This window comes from Xiphophorus hellerii, chromosome 1, assembly GCF_003331165.1.
Source record: "Xiphophorus hellerii strain 12219 chromosome 1, Xiphophorus_hellerii-4.1, whole genome shotgun sequence".
NCBI lineage: Eukaryota > Metazoa > Chordata > Actinopteri > Cyprinodontiformes > Poeciliidae > Xiphophorus > Xiphophorus hellerii.
This window is the reverse complement of record NC_045672.1, coordinates 19471481-19493403: the sequence shown is the minus strand read 5'-3', so window position 1 is coordinate 19493403 and position 21923 is coordinate 19471481. Positions and strand designations below refer to the sequence as shown.

General features: G+C 38.9%; 1 protein-coding gene across 1 annotated transcript in view; it reads right to left on the bottom strand.

Moving 5' to 3' along the window:
* LOC116728208 (sterile alpha motif domain-containing protein 10) overlaps window positions 1–21923 on the bottom strand; it is a 56224-nt gene that overhangs the window by 16580 nt on the left and 17721 nt on the right. The window contains exon 2 of the mRNA XM_032576129.1: window positions 10923–11107. Within this exon, the coding sequence (XP_032432020.1) occupies window positions 10923–11107 (185 nt within the window). The remainder of the gene's footprint in view (window positions 1–10922; window positions 11108–21923) is intronic.

Genomic DNA, 21923 nt, shown 5'->3' with positions numbered 1-21923 from the left:
CTGAAATGTCATATGCACAAATGCAACATAGACACACTTTCATCGAGAACAGAATGGTCAGCTTGCAGAAAAGCTGCACATCTCAATTTGGCTCTCATGCAGTAAACACTGTGTATTTGTATATGCAGCTTCAATTACCTTCTCTTTTAATAAGCTATCAAATGTTAAGGGCTGGTCAACCAAGTGTGATCTGCTTTATTGGACTTAATTGAAAACATCTACATTTCCCCTCTCCAGTGTGCCTGTTTTCCAATTACACACATATTTCTAAGCAAGTCAGCTTCAGAAAATTTACAGCTGAGCCCAGTCATTAGCTGGAATTGAGTTTGAGAAGATGTGGAACTGGTTTCTGCTCTGGATTATTAAATAAGATAAACAGAGGATAATTATTGCTTGTACAACAGGAAACCAGAGAGTTATATTCTTTTCACATTGCAAATTACTAAAATTAACCAAATAACTGAACCCAATATGGAACAGTTTTATTCTCTCAGCATTCTAGAAAAATTCAAGCTGTCACCTAAAATCCTATTATTATATGTATGGATTAAGAATGGGGTGCCACTCAAGTTCATAATGGCAGACGAATGAATACTTTGGTAATATAGTACATAGGTGTAGTAATTTCATAGCAAATTTCAAATGGTTTACATTTGTTTTAGATCTGCTTGTACATATATAATGAAAATGTAGCAAATGGCATTCAGTGAAACAGACAGAAAAGGTGAGCGCATATAAAATAGGACAAAAAAGGGAGGGAATGCTGTGAGCTGTAGAGTTAGCTATACTCTGAGTGTGAATAATGGCCTTCATCATCAAGAAGCCAGACAAGAGGGAAATGGAATAATAGTTCCCAATCATCCCTCTGTCTCTCTCTTTTTTCCATCCCTCACTCTTCTCGCTCCATTTGTTGGCCATCCATCAGACTGCATCTCCTCTGGCCAGATCCGTCTAGTCCCTGCTCACCCTTTGCTACCTCGCAGCTCCTCCTGAGACCTACTTCTGTCCAGCTGGAGGAGGTCCCTCATTTGTTACATATAGAAAAAAGACAGAAAGGATAGGGGCACGGCAGAGGCTGCATCTGCTGAGGCGGTCTATAAAATGTTGAGGATATGGACTGGGAAGAAAAAGGAAAAAAGCTGGCAGTTGCAAAAAAATACGAATCTATCTGGAGAAAGACAAACTCTTATGTGACAGGTTCTTATTCTGTTTTATTAATGTAACACTTTCTAACTAAGTTTATTTATATAATGCCAATCCATAGCAAATGTCTCAAGACATTATGCAATAAAAAAAATATAGCTTATGTACAGAAATAATCAATGAAACTTCATCAGACCATGTATCTGAGATATTTTATCTCCAGCACGCTTTGTACAGCTAACGAAGCTCCTGATTGGTTGTAATAAGGTGTTAAATAACTTGAGACAATAATAATCATTAAAGTTTTGCTGTCCTGCTGAAAGTGAACTTCTCGTACCGCCCTCTATCTATCTTCCTATCAACTCTGTAATGAAGCATAAAGCTGCCAGCACCACTTTCATTATAAAGATAAAGATAATGCAGTATTACTTTTACACAAATATATAGACGACTATGATGTCTGATTTTCTTCTCTGACTAAAGCACCTTACCCTAAGTGTTTACTGTTTCCTCTATATGGCTTGAGGGAAACTATAAATAGGATTTATTATGGATTTCTTTTTACAAAAGCTTTCCTCTCGACACTCTTCCATAAAGGCCACATATATGGATCTCTCAGTACCCACAGCTGACAGATCCTCCCACCTGAGTTGTGGATTTCTGCATTTCCTCCATCGTGGGCCTTTCATCTGATCTCCCCACTCCATAAAATTCCCCCAAACTACACTGGGGTTTGAAGTTGTACCATGACAAAAACGTGAAATAGTTGAAAAGGTCTAACTGCTTTTTTTTTTTAAGGTACAGTATTACTGAAAGAATTATGAGTGAAATCCAGAAAGGAGAAAATGTCAAGCTTTCAAAGTAGGAGTTGATTGATGTAGGTTGAAAACAAACATGGTTAGATAATTCTAAATGTTTAACTCATTGTGCTGTTTTAGAGACCAGACTATTTTGATTTAAAAAGAATCAGCCTGTAGCCCTCCAATAAATTCTGAATAAAAAATATGCAGGTTTATATATCAGTATTTCAGAGTATTTTTTGTGCATTTCAGCCCATCCTTCCCTATATCAAACTCTGACTTTCTCAGTACTTTCCAATTGATCATTCTGTTTGTGTACTGAAACAGCATTTTTTGCCATTCACTGCTCCTTTTGATCTATCATGTCCCATATCCTCCTCCACTCATTTCACATAAATCTCAGGCTCCTCTGCCTGACACTCTCACTCCACATCTTTTTTTTTTTTTCCTTTTTCATCTTCTTGTCTGTTCGCTCTGTGCATTACCTTGACTTCTGTGAGCTTTGTCCTCCCTTAGTAATTTTGAGAGTGCGCGTGTGTGTTTGCAGTATCTTCATGTGTAGTTAATTAGGGATTAGCTGGAAGTCAAGAGAGCGTGGGGAATCTGCTAAATTCATTCTTTGCGACCAATAACACACCTCTTCCGATGGCTGCCTGTTAGACCCTGCATGAGATTGACGATCGATTCAATGCTAATCAGCAGTAAAAATTCTACAGTACAAGGATGAATAGATTGATTTTTTTATGGTATGCATATCATGTACTGCCTCCTTACTTTCTCTCTCGGCTGTAAATCTTCTCTGGGTGTCACTTCATCCCTCAGCAGGATACTAAACACTCCTCCTCTATCATCCCTGCAATCTGCTGTCTGACCAAACAACTCCTTCCCTTTCCCCAATCTTTGGTGCCCATCGAACTCTTGCTCTGCTGTCATTATAGAGTTGGATCTGCAATCTGTCTCTCTGATCCCAAAGACCCTGGCAGATCATGACATATGATCCAACATATCTCTTTCATCCTCCTCCCTCCTTCGTCCCTCTGTGCACAAATACATTCCTCGGCCCCCCTTTTCTTGGCAGTTTCGATTCCACCGTTTAGCACCCTGTTATTTCGCCCTGTTCAGTCTAGTCTTGTGCCTTTGTTTAAGTGTGTCAGGGTGATTCCGTAAATGCTTCAGTGGCTTTTTGTCAAGTGTCTACTTGACTGTTCTTGTGTAAGTAACTTTGTGGAAGTGTGTGAACCCTCAACCTCGGCCAGCTTTTGTGCAGCTCTGTTTTTTGCCTGTCCCCAGGACTCTGAGTGTTTAAAAAGGTTTGCACTCATGCAAATATGAGCAGCCTCTCAGTGGGTGGACAAAGAGCCAGATGGGATTTTCGCAAAGCTCTCTATTTAGCATGAGTCAAACATGTGTCTTGAAGAGTGCAACACATCACTGAGTGCCAGGACAAGGACAATATACACTCAAGCATTTCTGGCTCTTTGCCCAGCAGCTCTTATTTTTTGTGTGTGTCTGTCTGTTTTCTGCACTTCATCATCACGGTTTTAAACAACCAAGGTGATCATTAGCTTCACAGAACTCGTCAGCCAGTCGACCACAAGGATCCCTGCAGGTGGCTGTGTGATTTCCAGGATTTTGTGACTCCATATGCAGACAAAATAATACAATACAAAACAACACTCTTTGGTGCAAATGCAGTAACTAAGTGACGGAATTTGTTATCATCAGTGGGATGTTTGCGATTATGTCAAAGGAAATACAGAAGCAGGAAACTATTAAAGTCTGTGGCTTATTTGGGCTTCGACAGACCAAGACAGAGCCAGAACTTCAGCAGGTAACAGGTAGGCTGAATGGAGAGTAGGGAGAATGCTTTGCTTTATCCCACTGAGACTTTAATCTCTGTCTGTCATGTCATAAGGGGAGCTGCAGCTGAGGTGCTGCAGTTGACGGCGCTGCAGAAAAAATCTGTCAACAACTGGGAGCATAAGAAGAAATGTAGAAATAGTATGTTCCCATTTTAAATTTTAACTACTAAGTTTGGCTTTACGGGTCTATTTTTGCAAGTCGATTCCAACCATTTTGCAAAATGTTTTTTCTCTACTTATACTGAACCTTGCAAATGCTTGTAAGAAATGAAAGGGCTTTCAGACTTTACCTAGCTCCAAACCTAAACAAGAGAATATGCTCCTCAAAATCATGTGCTTCCATGTCATTAGAAAGGACAAAAATGATGTGTATAAACAAGCCATAATAATATAAACTACTCTCATTCTGAGAAATGGCCCTCTGCTAAGAGAGAATCGGCATAAATACCAATACTTAAAGGTAAAATACAAAATAATAGTAACAAAACCCCACAAACATTGTAAATATTTATACTGAAAATGTATAACTGTGGTGAGAATACAGTAGACTAGAGATAATAAAGTAGACTAGAGATGACTAAAAGATGTAATCTCTAATAAAAAAAAGGGCTGCAAATTACATGTGTGTGTGTTTTCTCCATTAATTCAATTCTTTGTGTCAGTGTCAGCTCAAAAGGTCAGCCACAGCACTGGGTAATGAGAAGGGAAAAATAATCACAAAGCAGTCTTTCTTATTCGCCCACCAAGGCAAAGCAAATTAGCGCACGAAGAAGGAGCTTTGCTTCCTGTAACAAGCTCAGTCCTGCTTCAGAGAAAAGGAGACTTCTTAAATTGTGTCTTTGTTATTCCACCTAGTCCCCGGTCTCATCTAAACGTTCACCCACAAGCTGTGTGGCAGACAGCAAAATGAGCCGCGCACAGAAAACCCTCCCTTAGCCCCCATCTGGTTATCCAAACAGCAGCCAAGGCACGAACGGCACAGAAGGTGCACCGATGAGACAGTACCTCATTATTTGGAAAAAATTCAGTAAGCAGAGAGGTCGGTGTATTGGTTCACATCCAGCAACCAAAACACAGTTAAACTTAAAGAGAATACTAAATAAGTTTGTTATTGGATCGTTTGGATAATTATAATTTGTTTAGCTTACACCTTCCTCCTATTCTAAATCACTGAAAACAGGATATATGGTTGCTAGTGACCATATGTGTCGCTACACTCCATTTGAACCAGTGACACTTAGAAGCTGTGGACATCTTTGATACTAACAATCATGTTTGTGCATGGATAAACACTACCACTACCACCTCTCCTTCCTCTGCCATCATTATCTCTCATCACCCCCTGACTGGGAGTTTGCACAGCGATGCATAACGTGCTTTATCAGCTTTGTTAAGCACATAAGAAGGATTCCCCAGGTCCTACCTTACATCCAGAAACTGAGCCGTGTTTTACTTAAACGGCTCCCTCATTAAGGCCTGTGTGTGCCCAGCCAGTTTAATGGAGAATAATCTAATCATCAGTCCTGAAAGGACCGCATGCACACACAAGCAGTTAACACAATACGTGCGCACACATTTGCACCCCAATAAACACACATTTCTTATCATTACAGCTATATGAGCAGAGACTGTGGTATTTTGTAAATGCACGTAGAGCTGGACTCCACTCTCATTTGTTAAATAATGCAAAAAGAAGCTTGTCGCCACAAGGAAGTGATAAGCTTTAGTTCTCATGGTATAAAGGAGCTGTAATTATCCAAGCTTTGTGTAATCACACGGAAACAGCTCTTCACTCGTCTCTTATTAAGCCTTTTACAGCTTTTGCAGCTAAGAGGACTCTCTTTTATGAATTATTAAACAAACTGAGTACAGTGTGTATGTTTTACAGCCTCAGAATTACAAACTTTCTCAAAAAGCGGTCGGAAAATGAAAGAAAGGACATCCACGGGGCTATCTGCTCTCTATCATTTAAATATTTAAATGGAATGAGGGAGTTGATTCACATGCCGTTTTAGGTGTGATGCATTCAATCCGCTCTAATATAGTCATTTTTCATTTTGATTCACTTCTCATTTGCTTTAGAAGGAAGTAAAGTTTCAATAAAGCACTGTTTCCAACTAAATGGTGCAGCGGCTGCCTGCATTGTATCGCTACGATGATAAGCCACTAAGTATTCCTCACATGCCTGACAGCACTCAAATGAGTTTTATATCTGGTGTTTAACCTCATTGCTTTTAGAACTTAAATCCCTGGTGAGAAACATTTATCTGTAAAATAAAGAAATATTTCAGACATAATTAACATTAAACATCATCTCTTACTTTCTGACTCACTTAGACCGCACAAGCACCATTACATCAGCACTTGTACGACTATTACATAACCCGTTCTTCTCTGGTGGTTCTACCACTGCAGAATCAACCAAGATCAGGCAGCAATATGCACAAGCTAAAGCTATTATGCATTCTGTCAAGGTTGAGATTTGATCTGGGGAGGTGCAGGTCTGATGCTGAACATTTTGGCCCATCTCCAATGACATCGCACAGGTAGATCTCTCAATTTGCTTTGGAACTGAACTAATAAGAAAATTTACTCCAGAAGGCTCCAGGTAAGACTTCAGAATCACTGTCATTTGGTTAATAATTCTTAAAACTTGCAAAAGATAACAAAAACTAAGTCCTTAAATTCTATTTATTTTGGTGATTTAAGGTACTATTTTCTGTTACCTATTAGTATGGCTAAATTCACACAACAGGGAAAAGCAACCCAAATATATATATATATATTTTTTGCCAATGATCCAAACCCGACTTTTTCATGATAGTTTGAACGACCCAGTTCCAACCGCTTCACCCCCCAAAGATATGATTTACTCCACTTTTACATGTGGTACTAAATCATATATGTATCTGAGAGTTTTCAGCGCATCAGTCAGAATGTTCATATCACATTTTGTCCAACTTTTATGTCATGAACATGAAACGTAGCATAATTTTTAACCAGGAGCAGCCAGATGGGATAAAACCGGATATAAACAATGACTGACGCAAGCAATGCAGATGCTTCTTTTTGCACTGTTATGATCTTGTGGCTATCCTGTTGTGCCACAACTTTAACATGTATCCACAATCTTGTGAGAATAAGCTAAATTTGTAGTTTTATGCGGCAGACTGTTATTATGGCTTTTGGTTTTCAGTTGTGTTAATATTCTGATCATTTTTTGATTGTTCATTATTATTGTAGTATTATCATCTTAAGTTCATTCCTCCATGTGTTTAATTTCTTTCTTGTGTTCTGTTGGTTTAGACTCTTAAGTTGGTGTTAGGCTTTCTGCTCAGCACTTTCTCTCACCTGGTTTCCATGTCACTAACAACACCTTCACAGTATTTATGATCACTGTTTTGTCTCATTGCTGGTTTGAGTTCCTTTAGGTTCCTTTCAGTTTACTACTAATGAAATCTGTCTGTAATCACTTCAGTCTTGTATGCATTTGGGTCCTACTATAGCCACACATCAATACCCAGACATTCTGAAGTTTATCTCTGATCTGTAGTGCTAAAAACCAAGGAGACTGCTTGGCATTTTCCAGTGGCGGGCCGTGCATTTCACACCTAGGCCTTCAGTAGTGCTCCGTCTGAATCAATCCAACCCTCAATAACTATTTTATGGCTATAAAACGTCTACAGCTGCGACACACATAAAAAAAGCATCAAAAATAACCTGATAAAATTGCAATATTATTTAGGAATATAGCAACATTTTACTCACCAAAAATCCTAATTATTTGTACACAAAATCCATCCTCCTTTCTTTCCTCAAGAAGATTTCAATTACTCTGTTGTGCAGATTATCCGTGCGTTTCAGTTCCATGAAGAAGTCATTTTCTATCGCCATCGAAGCTAATGCTGAAAGTCGAGCCTGAACTGTCGTATTTCTGGCATAAGTTTTAGTTAGTAGACTGAAAGTGGCGGACAAATCCTTTTCCCGGTTGTGACAGGCTTGCTAGCTTCGGAGTTGCCCGACCTTGCTTAACAATGTCCAGCTTTTCTTGAAAAGTCCGTCTTGAAAATGGCTTTGACAGTAAATCTCCAACCAAATCCATTTCTTCTCCTCCTTCACCCATTGTGGGTTGACAAACCAGCTATTAAATCAACACAACAACATCTTTGCTTGTGCAGCTCGCTACAGATGCAGTTTGCTAGCTCTGGCTAGTACACTCTTTGACTATCCAATCAGAGCGTGTGAATACGCTGACGTTTCTTCTTCTTCTTCTTTTTGTTTTTAATGGCGGTTGGCAAGCAACTTAATGGTGTGCATTACCGCCACCTACTGGTATGGAGTGTGGATCAGGACGCAACTTAAAAAAAAAAAAAAAAAACGCTGACGTTTCCGTACGCATGCTACAGGGCCTTGGTGTCGCCAACTCAAAATCTGATTGGTTGAAGCAACAGTTTGATCGACATTTATTTTATGCTACAGGGCCCGCGGAACGGGCTCTTTGTGCCTAAGCTTCCGCGTTCGGGGAAAAGCGGCTCAATCTTTTCCGATCTATTGAAAATGGCTCTTTACACTGGGTATTTGCAGGGCTTGTCCAAGGTAACAATTAATGATGTACATCGATCCGAAGCCCCAACAAGTAAGCTGGAGAAAGGTTTTAAGATGTACGCCTCGTTATAGGTTCACAGATACGAAGGTGAGTTTTACTTTAAACTTTGTGGCTAACATTAGCTTTAGCTTATGCTAGTAGGAAATATTCTCTGACATTTTTCTTGTAAAAACGTGCTATTTAAGTATCTAAACATTTTTCATCCATTCTAACGGACAATGTTTTTACCTTATGTTCAAGTATATTACCTGCGTTTATTGTCGTTAGTGTCAGAGACCAAGTAACGGGGATTTTACGGTTCAGGCTTTTTGCTTCTGAAGCATGAGGAAACACAACAAGCCCATAGCTTAACAGTAGAGCAGCTCTGGTGTCGGAGTTCTAGTTCAGCTGACTGTTCAGGTTCAGAGTTGTTGCTTTTAGAAAAATATGGCCGTGTTCCTTAAGGTCTCCGTGTTATTTCGCTTTATTAGTTTTGCATTTGTGGCGACCACACAAGTGTGACATTTGTGTTTATGACTTGAAATTGTTAATACAAGTTCTGTACTTTATTTTGGAGAAGAGTTTTTCTTTATTTTTTTTAATGTGCTCTGTAACATTTACTCCACGCCAGCAGGGGGCGGGTGGCGGTTTTGGTGTCCTGCTTGTATTTTCCCTCATTGCTGCATGACACTTGAGGTTAACAAGCCGTTTCCTCGTCTTTCTCCTGTTCTTCAGGTGGGTAAATATGCGAATAGGTTTTTAATCCAGTAATTAGACATGCTGGAACGTATTTGGAATATTTGTGAACGTATTTGGAATAGTTATGTACTGTATTAGTTATTCAGTTTTTGACTTTGTGTCGTTGTGTTCGAAGAAAGTAACTACGCACGGTGTACATGCTAATATTAGCCATTAGCCAAGTCTGTTTAATACATGCGCTTCACCCACTTCAGGTTATGCTGGAATAACCGTTAGAAACTGAAGAACTCTATGTCTATTTTTCTGTTTTGGCTTTTGTAAGGTCCCCACCACCAGTGTTAAAATAGTTCTTTTACCATTAGGATTCAGGATGGAAAAAAAAGCGAATTTAAAAATGATGTTTGGTTCTATTAAGGACTTTAGTTTATTGAAGGTCAAATGCAGTACTGTCTTAAGTTAAAAAGTAGCTGGTTAATGTAACCACTGTCCAATGCGTTTCATTTGGGATAAACAGCTTAGAAAGCTAAGAAGAAGAATGAATGGATATGTGTTTAGGAAAGAGATGTTTGTTTTGTCGCTAAAAGATGTTTGTTTTTGCCACTTATGGACACTGAAATGTATTAAAAAGGTTGAACTTTGAATATATAAACTGTAAAGAAAGAAACTCAATACAACAAGTATGTTTGGATGTAAAACTTGAATAAATTGCTGCATGACACTTGAGGTTAACAAGCCGTTTCCTCGTCTTTCTCCTGTTCTTCAGGAGTATATCTGTCAACAGCGGTGCTGTCGCTACGGTACCCGTTACACATGCTTCTTGTGAAGCAGGACGGTGTTTACAGCAGTGTGTACAGGCGGATCAGTTGCTCGGCTGCCTGGGTCTGGTCTGCTCTCTCATTCCCATAAACTCGCTCTTTCAGGCTGAATACAGAAGTGATTCCATGGAAATAACACAGGAGGCTCCTTTATCTTCTTCTTTAGGCTAAAGAAGTTGATCCGGAGTGAGGTGAAGGCTGTAAACTTTGCTGTGCGGCGTTAGCTTTATCTGGTAGCAACGAATATTTACAAGCCATCGTCTTCTTAATTCAGGACCGCTTGGAAATCCATGAAAACTTAAACGCCCATTATATTAGGAAGACAACAAAGTGCATAGTATTGTTTTATTTGCGTCTGAAATATGACTTAGTCTTTTCTAGCTGTCATAGTAACTCAAAGCTGAAAAAAGAGAGCCGCATTTGCGCATGCGGTTGTGACGTCAGTGCGGCAGGTGCAAAGAGCCCACTGATTGTGAAGGCCTCCAGGCAGATTTCTTTGATGCTGGCAACAAATAGTGGCTGAAATATGATTGGTTAAATGCTTAAATATGAAAATACACGTCTGGAAGCAGCGCAACCAGGGGACTAGCAATGAAAGGAAGCGGACAGACCATTTGGATTTATTTAATACGTATTCATGGACAAAATATAATTAACATCAGTCTGTGATTCAGATATTTTTAGGCCAGCAGAGAAGGCCTTGCAGGCCCTGACGGCCCACCACTGGCAGTTTCATTGAGAGAACATTTTTTGTTTCTGATATTTAAATCAGGAATTACTGCATTGACTGTAGATACTGGAGTGGGATATGGAAGTGGATGTGAGCAGTGAGGTGCAAGAAGAAAAAGACGGTTGAGAATGTCAAACGTATTTCTGATAAGAGCACTTGATTACTTAAAGAGCACTTGATTACCGAAATATGTTTGACCTTATTTTCCCAGCAAAACCGCCACTTGGGGTTAGTTTCATGGACCGGATGCACTCAGTTTCTGCTCTGTTTGTGCAGAAATGCTTCTACCTGGATGCCCTCTGTGCCCGGCTGCTGGAGTAATTTGACGGTGCGCGTGTGCGCTGTCTTCTGGCCGCGGCCGTCGTGCCAGGTCAGGTTGCTGCCTCCGGCCCGACGCGGCAGCTGGTAGCTCAGCTCCTCAGCAGACACCGTGTGCTCCAGGGAGGCACGGCAAAAACTGAAGCTGGACGCCGCTGGTCAGGAGAGAAAGGGAGAATTTTAGCTAATCAGCTTTTTCTATCTTTGCTCACATAAAATCTTTACAATGAATGATATTGACATTTACTCTAATGTATGCACACTGCTTACCAACTCTAGATATGCTATAAACAGATGGCTGATGCAATGATGATTCTGGGAGATTGAGCTACTTCACTGTGATTTCTAATTATGCTGAGTGCATATTCAAAGAGGGAGCACATAATTTCTGGAAAAGTAACTCTCTTACCAGACTGGTTCCTGTTATATAACCTCTATATCATGAATATATGGAATGTGTCTCACTCATCTTGCCCTCCACTCTTCCTCTTCTCTGTCCTTCATTCACCCTCCTCTCTCAGGAATGTTGGATGGATGGACAGACGTGTTAGCTGTGACATGGCGAAGCAGCCAACTTGTCAGTTTAGGGTCAAAGTGCAGTTGAGTGAACGCCATGAGGCATCTTATGCACTTTGAATCAAAGCTGACCTGTGGTTTGTCATCTCTAGCGGAGCTATTATCCAACAGTGAAATGGAGTCGTAGGGCTTTTATTCCCCTAAGGGGTAATTTAATGCAATGTAATGTGAATTAAAGAGGAGGAGAAACATTACCTCAAGATCTTTGGGAATCTATTTAAAAGTGTTAAATCACAAACGAGTTACTGTTAGGCCCAAAACTCATTTGTCAAGAGAACCAAAGATAAAACAGTGAATAGTAATAACATCTAGCATGAGTTGCAGTGTTATTTCATGCCTGGATGGATTGGCAAGAAGCCCATTTATTAGGGGTTAATAGCAACCCGATTGTGCTGCAGACAGCCAGTATCTGGTAAATCCCTTATACATGGCTGCATTGTTCAAGAAAAGGCTCCATGGAGCAGAAATGATTAAAAATAATCAGTGGTTAAAACAAATACAGAAATAAAAAGTACATATTTGAGTACATGTAAAAGAGCAAATTGTATTTATCAAATAGTCATACAACCGCATCATATCAAAGTATGAAACAAACAAATCGCAAACACCTGTTCTAGGTTTTATAAAGCAGGTATTTAATTTTAAAACACACTGTTTAGACACAACTAGACTCTTAGAAAAGCCTGTCTTTCCAAATCAAGAAGGCATTACTCTATATGCATATAAATGGTTAATTAAATGAATTTATATCAAAAGCTTTTCCAGTCATAACAACCGCTTACAGCACTTCAACCTAGAGCCACATTCACCTAATCACACTCATTCCTACATGAAGAACTTAGGGTAAAGTGCCTTGTCCAATGGGACTGCACATCGACATGTGACAGGAGGAAGCTGAAATCACACACACAACTTTCAAATCTTCCTACTGAGCCACAGTCACCCCCACAGTCGAATAATGACATATCCTCCAGAACTGCACTGTGCCACTGTCTGTTGTTATGAACAGGGAATAGATTGTGTTCTTGACAAACCCCCCCACAAACTAAAGATTCTCTGCAAGAAGTTGAACATCTCTGTAAAAATAAACAGGTTAAGAGGGTAGATCCTTGTCACCCATCAAAGACAGTCACTATTGGAAATACTTTTTGTCTCAAAGGATTATATAGCACAGGAGACTTGGCTTCAAAAAACGAACACAACAGTGAGGGATTAGGACATAACCGTTTATGCCATGGTGACAACTGTAGTAGCGAGTCAGCAGAGATTTTATAGAAAGAATCCATCCATCCATCCGTCCGTCCGTCCGTCCGTCCGTCCGTCCGTCCGTCCATCCGTCCATCCGTCCATCCGGCCGGGGAATCCCAACGCTTTTCCTGATCAGCTGAGAAACCTAGTCCATCCTACGTGTCCTGAGTCTTCCTTTTTTTTCCCTCACTATCTGAGCCAGGAGAAGGCTCAGACAGTGATGAATTTGATGGCAGCTTCTGTCTGAATGGATATCAGTATTTTTACTTTGCTTCCAATTAGCATTAGCTCCTGGATCCTTTTTGGGGGGAAAATTTCATGTTTTTGACACAAACACCTAACTGCAGACTAAGTTGCAGTTAATCTGCAGTTGGGCTTAAAATGTGTTGCACGATATGATGTAAATGTAAGAATATAAATATACGTGAGTGTCGGTGTCTGCTTGAATCAAAGAAAAAATTGCTGCTCAGAGCCAGAGCAGATATTTGAACAACTGCACTACTTCATAGAATAATTACATTTTTTAGAATTCATCAGCTATTCATCACTGTAGCAAAAAACAAAGCAATTTTAAATCCCTTTTGTTTTATTGCTCTCATAACATTTTTCCTGATATGCTCCCTATCAATGAAAAAAATCACATAAATTGTACGTTCTGAACTCACTTTTGAGCTGGAAACACTGGAAACTACTGTAGTTGTTTTTTTGTTTTTTTTGTCCTATGTGGCACATTGTGTTTTGATTTGAGGCCCAAGTTCATATTCTCGCAGTAATGTTATTACTTTTCACCTGCTTTCAGATCAGTTCTGCACTGTCTTCTGCATGCTTTCTTTAACACTTCTTTTTTCATAGATTTCTCGATTACAGGCCTGAAAATTGGAATGAATAAAACGAATGTGAGCTACAAGCCTGAACAAAATTGAAATGGATAAGTGTTGTAAAAACAATATACGACATTTTGACTGCACTACAGCTGGTTGAGAAAATGCAGGAGATGATTTCAGTTTATTACGAGTCTGTAAGTAACTGCAGACTCACAGCATATTCAAAGCAGCATCCAATTCTTTTGTGTTAATTGAACTACCCTTTCAAATCTTGTCAGCTCATGTGAATATGGTTATTGAGACAAAAGGAGATTTGCTGATTATAGAACTAAAAGTGGAACAAGGCGTAACAAATGTCATTTTCATTTCTTTCTGATGTAAAAAAAAAAAAATCTTTATAAGAGAACAATGTAAGACAAAGCTTTCAGGCGAGCGGGAGAAACTTAATTTCATTTTCCCCAGTGCATTTTTACTCTCTCAACAACAATGAGAGTTAAATTTAAGACTCTTCTGGACTTCATATTAACAAAAAGAAGGTGTGCTGGTTAAAATAAGCTCAGAAATTCAAAAAAATTAATTGATCGTCTATTTCTGATTATTCTAGCAGGATCTCAGGGAGGTTGGTGTCTATTTCCAGTGGTCATTGGGCAAGAGTACACCGAGTCACCAGTCCATAACAGGACAACACACACATACACACACACCACCTACCTAAGAGGTAGAGGGACTAATTAACATTCTTGTTTTTGGACTGCAGGAGAAAACTGGAGTACCTGGACAGAACCCACACATTCACATGTAAACTTCATGGAGAAATTCACAGGATTTTCTTGCTACAAAGAAACAGTGCAGCCCACTATAAAACACACAGAAAACTTTTGTTTTTAGAAATTATCAAAGGTCAATTTTTATGACCATTCCCCTCAGGAAAGAAAAGCTTCAAACCAATATCATTAATGCTATTGACTATTGAATATACATTTCTAACTGTGCAAGATGGTTATATTTGCAGACAGAACTGGTAAAAAAAAGTATATGGAAATGTAACTTCATCCATCAAGGGAAAAACAAATCTTCTGATTTTATTTCACAATTTAACAGCAGAGCACTGAAACCTGTTGGAAGACAGCTGATGTTTGAGGAGAAACACCTGGCTGCAGCTGAGAAGAGTGAAGACAAAAACACGTTTTCTTAGCGTACAAGGCTGCTCGAGTGAACAACGATGAATACTGAGTTCTCATACCTGTGATGCAGGAAGGAACAAGGGGGAAGAAAGGGAATATATATATAAAAAAAAAAACCCTGTCAGGAATCAGTGAAGTGTAACCTTGTCCAGCCTATCTCCGTCCATTTATTTCTTACTCTGCAGAGATGTGCATCATTCCTGACTTCCTTTTTCTGCATGTTTCAGCCTTGCTGTCTTATGCGGTGTACTCCTTTTTTTCATTATCTTTTTTTTTTTTCTTGTAATCTTTTTGCATTTCTCTGTCTTTTTATTGTCGTCACGTCCTTGGGGTCGTCGGGATCAACCAGGGCCCAACTCAGATATAATTACTGCCAGTCAGCCTAACGGCAGGAGACAGGAGGGAGGAACATGGAAAACTAAGCGCCTTAAAACCCTAAAGACCTGCCAATCTCTCGGAAAGAGACAAGAGGAAGCAGAGAAGCGAGAGCGAGACTGACAAGGAGAAAGAGGGAGTTGAGCTGTAAATTAGTCCTGGATTCCTGTAAACCAACCTTGACTGTATCAAGGTAAAAAGATCTCAGGAGGAAGAGACGTTAATGTTACAAGCCAAAACTTTGCTGCTAATAAACAATGATTCCACACTTGATAGACATAACCTTTAAAATGAAGAATTGCTGGATTATGACCTCTCTCATCTATTAGAATCTAAATCTCTCCACAGTGCTGGACTCCCTCTCCTAAAGCAGTCATAAAAATGAAGGCAAAGCACTCATTCTGCAGTCTTTAATGGACTTAGTTGGCTTAACCTTCTGGCACAAGATACCAAAGAGAATTTAAGATCAGCCAAAGATAATTAAATATCCACACACTCAAACTAATGTCCCCTTTGAAGCAGCATGGCAGCGAGACTGAAAGCTTTAAGAAAATGGGACTGACGTTTATTTAGGTTCTGCTAAATCTCGTTATATCTTTGTGATTTCAATCAGATTTAGGGGTTATCTCTCACCTTTCCTCGTCTGCCAGAACGTGTGCACGATGAGCCTGGACAACTGCCAAGTCCCCACTGCCCTATTTGTCACTATCTAGCGTTGTATTATCTCTCAGTACCCTTGTGAGTGACTTTTATCACCTCCACCCAAGAGAGGGGGCGGTAGGACGAGGGATGATGGAGAGTAAACGATGGGAGTCAGAATGTAATGTTTTAATAAAAAAGAAAACTATACTAGTAAAATGAGGATTCTTTTTAACTGCGTACAATTAAATTGCCGTGCTTAGATAAAAAAAAGAGGACTGTTCAGAGTTCCTTTCATAATAATTTCATGCAGTGTTTTTTATTGAAATTCTCAGTATATTAAAATTTATGTTTGTTATAATTTTATTGAATTTATTAACACTCCAGCACTAAGAGACGGGTCATTTAGACCCCATGAGTTTTCTACTCTGTGTGGTGTGGTCGCACCGACTCCATGTGCGCTTTTATGAGATTTTTTTGTGTGTGTGTGTGATTTCAGAAAGTGACAGTCTGACGGGACAACCGCCCACTTCCCGCTGTCTGACTGTGATATTTGCCGCGCACCTCCTGAGTGTCGTGCTAAGACCGCAGCAATGTTAAAATCCTGACCTTCAAGTCTCAGTTCTACTGGGGTGTCCAACTTCAGTCCTCGAGAGTTGCTGTGCTCCATATTTCAGATGTGACTGTTCCAACAAGCCAAAAGTAATGTCTGAATTACTTCCTCAGAATATTAACAATTTCTGCAGAAGCCTGGTTCATTTCATTAAGGTGCATTGAACTTGGAACACTGCAGGACACCGGCTCTTTAGGAATGGAGTTGGACATCCATTGGCTGGAGGCCAAAAAAGCACTGAAATTTCCATCTTATGATTTTTTTAATGGATTTGCATTTATCTGTGAGTTCTCCGTCAATAACCCAGCACTTTCTTTAGATTTTTTTTTACATAATGGAATAAGGATTTAGGTCCAGAAACCCCCAAATTTTTTTTGCTGTACTCGATTTTCTTTAATGCATATTTTGATGTCTCGGAATCAGGTATGGAACATTTATCAGAACCAAGACATTCCAAGGTTTTAAAAATGTATAGCTTCAAAACCATTAAAATGCTGCAACTTACTGTTCTTACAGTTTATGAAGGCCACTACACAGACTCTCACTAGCAAGAACAAACTTGTCTGCCTACAGATTTTTCTTGTATTGAAGAACAGTGTTTTTAAAACAATCACTGCCATGGTGTCCAAACTAAAGGAGTATCACTCTTTTCTTATTAAATCAATACTTTTTAAAACTTCAGTTGTAAAGGTTTGAGTGACACGTCTGTTAAGCAGCTCACTGCTAGCTTCCTGAGGAGATAGCCTGACTTATTTACTAGATATTTAATAAACATTTTAAAATCCTCAATGTTAGCAGGTCTGTATTCCAAATTTAATTTTAAAATGTAAATGTAAAAAAATTATTTTTTTAAATGTAAAAGTTAATATAACAATCAATTCATGTAACAAGTAGGATTTTTGTGACTATATGTGTTAAATAACTAATTTTAGAAGCAATATGAATGATTATTGATTTTCGGTTTTAAATAGAAACTATTGGATAATGTTAAAGATTTCAGTTTAGACATTTTGTACAAATACTGTAAAAATGTGGCGGTTTTTTACTCAACGTTATTAGACCATGTAAATTCAAATCTCACACTGACCTTTCTCTACTAAGGAAGAGATTCAACCATATTCTATATTTTTTCCACACTTTCAAAGACTTCATAGGATCCCTGGCAGTTGGAACAAGAAGTGCCAAAAACCAAGGGCAAAGTGTCACAGAAAGCTTTACATGAGCGTACAGAGGGTAGGTAGGTCAAAGTGACTCAGCCCAGTGAAGTGTAACCTCATATCACCTCCTCTTGACTGAACAACCTATCTGCTGTGCAGGAAGGATAGTTAAATCTCAGAGGTATTCCCTTTTGAAAAGGTAATTAAGATGTTAGGTACGGCACCCTGGAAGGTCGTTTCGAGCCAAATCCCAGAGTAGATTAACATGGCATCGTCCAGCATTACTCATTTGACTCCAAAGAGTGTCTAAAATGGTCTATTTTTGCTGTGTAGGCTCTTTTGCAGAAGCCTGATTCTTTTTTTCTTTGATAACGCTGGCATCAACCTAGCAGTTCACATTAACTTTACCCTCTTGCATTGAGAGGAAGGCAGTTGGTCTATCCACCTTATTTTGGGCAACATGCAGAGGATACCATGGTGCATTTCAGCTGCTTGATATGGGTATTTACTTGCTCCAACACCCCAGTAATAAAAGCATTCTATTTGCAGTATAAGTAATACATAAATATGTACAGTCACCCTGTAATCTTCCAGAGTGTGAAACATCATAATGCAGTCATTTAATGCTTGTGTAACACATTGCGCTTGGTGTCCCAACTACTGCTTTGAGCACACTAATATTTATGCATGCTGCTGGTAAAGTAAGTGGACCTTTCAACACTTCTAGTCCACTAGAACCCAGTTTGAACCCAATGAATAAACCTTGCAGACCAGAATACCAGAATATGTTTAGAGCTTCGAATATACTCAAGAACCCCGTGATGGCTCACATTATGCACTGCAGTCTATTATCCACTCTGACAGGGCGCGTTCGCTGAGGATGGGGCTAAGGTTTACCTTTCACTAACTATCAGTGTCACGAAAGCAAGTAAATAATGGGATGATAGTAAACAAGCACAGATTCAACTCTCATCGTGGCACAGCATGCACAAATGCAAGCTAAATTCCCTCATACCACTAAGAATGAAGGTCAGCATTGCCATACATACATTACTGTGAGTGCCAAGTCGCACAGTCGTACATCTGTGGAGTTTCTATCAGCATTCATCCAGGCTATTGAGGCTGAACAAAGCTACAGAGAGAATGCCGTGTGGATGGAGAGCAAACCCAGGAATCAAATCACAGGGCAGCCATGCCTCAGGATGCACAGAGCTGCCCAGCACACAGGTGGGGATGGCATTTTGTTTATGATTCTACAAACTGAGCAGAAGCACTTTCCTGGGAGAACGTAACCCTGCTGACATGATAAATGCCAGTTTCCTCTCTGTACGCATAGCTGCGAAGGAAAACAAGTCTGGAAGACCAAGCACATTCACAAAGTCAGACAGAACTATTGATCAGGTATTGATGTGTCACAGAGAGAAGACAAGGTGGATAAACAGTGTCTCTTCCACACAAGCAGTGGTCAAATCTCTTATTTAAAATAAATATGACTTCATTTCTTTCTTTTTTTTTCACAACTCAAAATACCCCTGAAAAGAAGAGTAAGCATAGTATAGAGGTGGGACATTTTAACACTTACTGAAAGAATGTGGAAAGGAAACCTTAGAGCTCAGAGAGTAATGCAGAAAATAACCATAAAATGGGTGCAGAATAAGCCAGAATAAATTGAACAGACCAAAAGGTGCAGAACATTAAGATTAAGAAAAGGTTAACAATAATTTAAAGTAATCAGACGCAGTGTTTTTCATCGTCTCCCCTTCACAGCCAAAGCCCTCATATGATGACACGGGAGGACAGATTAGATCTCTTTGCCTATCAATAATCCAGAGTGAATGTCAAAGAGGAAGGGAGAGGAAGGACACAGAGAAGGAGGATATGAATCTAAGTAATAGGATATGAGGTAAAGTTTGATAAAATCAGGGAAGGATATAAACGAGTCCATCTGAATTAACAGAAGTTACCTGATTTTGAGGTTTAAATCTTGAACATAGCTCTGTGCGTCTGATACAAACGCTCCTGTAATCATGCCCTCATCAGATCAGATGAAACACACTGTTCTGCACAGAAATATAATGTGTTCACTACAGCTCGATAGGGGATGATAATGCATTGTATGTGGACTGTTCAGGTGTGAAAAGGAAGAAAAAAAATTCTCATCAGTATGTTAGCACTATTTTGGTCTTTTTGTTGTTGCTTGGAGAAAGTACAGAAAATATCAGAATTTACCTGCACTGTACTTTTTAAACACATTGCTATTTTTCTTCTTCTATTTATAAAATAATGATTGTTTTCTATATCTGCTGTGATCTTGCCACCACCCTTTGAATGAAAGAGGGTAGTCAGCCTAGTCACAAAAATCCAGGCAGCATACCTGTCATTTATACCAAACATGTATAAATGATGAGATAGGAAGACTTAAAGCAATGAATAAAGAGTGTTGCTCTGGTACATTTTACCTGAACAACACTAAGGTAAAGAGTACTCCTGCTAATCATTTGTCCTACAAAAACTATTATATCCATGGCAAGGGCATAGTGTAACTAATGCAGTAGTTAAAAATTAATATCTATAGGTTTTTAATAATTTTTAAATGCTGTGCAAACATTTGTCATCCATGTACTCCAAATACACAGAAGAGCTGGATTGCAGAAAATTGATAAAAGGAAACAACATTGTTGAAAGAAAAAGTGACACCTGCTTTCTTACTAAAGCTATGGACTACAGTATATCGGGGGTATCCAATGCACGGGTCAGGGGCCATGTGCAGATCTTAAATATGTACCATGGGCCCCAACTGGAATGGTAAAAATATGGCCCTATTGGACAAGCAACTGATGCAGGCTTGGGTCCTTTTAGATCTGCTTTTAGATAATTCATTAAACTAGGCTAAATAAGGAAGGCGTTCTCAAAGAAAGATAAATCCTGTTCTTGTTACTGAAAACAGAAAAGTTTTCCTTGTCTAAAAAAAATACAAAACACAATTAGAAAACTGTATGCCTTTCTTTAGTAACAGAAAAGTTCAAAATTCATTATGTTTCGGAATTTACAATGATGTAAAGATCTCTTTTCTTCAAAACACAAACTATTTTATTCAATCCAATAAATTTTATTTATTGTTAAGCAGATATATGTTTTTTGTTTATATGCCTTTCATTTATTTGTTTTTGCTGTTTACTTTGAGCGGAATGATTTTGGCCCATGTGACAAAATGTTTGGACACCATGTTGTTTTGGCCAAACCAAATTTCCTTTTAGAGTTTACAAGGAGATTTTAACTAACTTACAGCCTCAAAACCTGGATATGAATCTGCAGTATAAACTTTTTAATATACTTTGAAATATAGTTGACTATAAAATGCAATCTCATTTGTACGTACGGTGTTTTGCATAACTCTTTAATTTTTTCTTAGTCTTTAATATTTTCCTTCCTACAATACACCTCCATCTTTTAGTAGGTCGCTACTCCAGACACGTTGTTGTTTCAAGATTATCTCATTAATATTTCATTGGAAATTTTATTGAGGTAAACAAGATATTTGCTAAGATGGGTGTTGTGATATCTACACATATTACAAAGAATACTAATTAGGAAACGATTCCAGATCAAAACTGGAAATGGGAGAACTGTCCAAATTCTGGTTTATGAGGCAAAAGTAAAAGCAGCACAATCCCATGTATACAATGTTTTTTGTTTTTTTCCAGAGGTGTTATGATTTAAGCACTGCTACACCTTTGCACCACTTGCTCTATGTTAGCTTTACCCAGACATTGTACTCACATTCACACACCGATGAGCAACACAAGCTCCATTAGGCAGCTATATGCATAATGAATGGTGCAGTCAGAATGGTGGATGTCAAAAAAAAGAAGAAAAAAAATCCTGGCATGAATGCTTTTCTAATGAAGAGTTAAGTACTATTTCTTTCACGGCATATAACATGTATGTATGTTTGCATCATCTTTTCCAAAAAGTGTTAAAAAATTAAATAACATAGCGCTCTTACTGTGGAAGTAATCGGGAGATCATTCGGTTTGCATACAAATGTTACTGTTATGATTCACCTCACATAAAAATCATCATCAAACTTTATCCAAATTAGTTTGATTGTCACATCGGGATGAATTAGAATAAATGGGGCACAGCATGAAAAAGGGGAAAATTACACAGAAAGGTCAAGTAAGTAGGGAACAACTTCATATACATGCAAAGTACGAGCACATCGCTCACGTAAGCAGATGAAGCAGCAGCAGCGATAAAATGAGATACATGGATTAAAAACGTTCCGACCACTTTACTACTTGATTCTTTTTCCTCTGATGAAATGAGCTGTGGATATTTCTTTCACAGGTTAG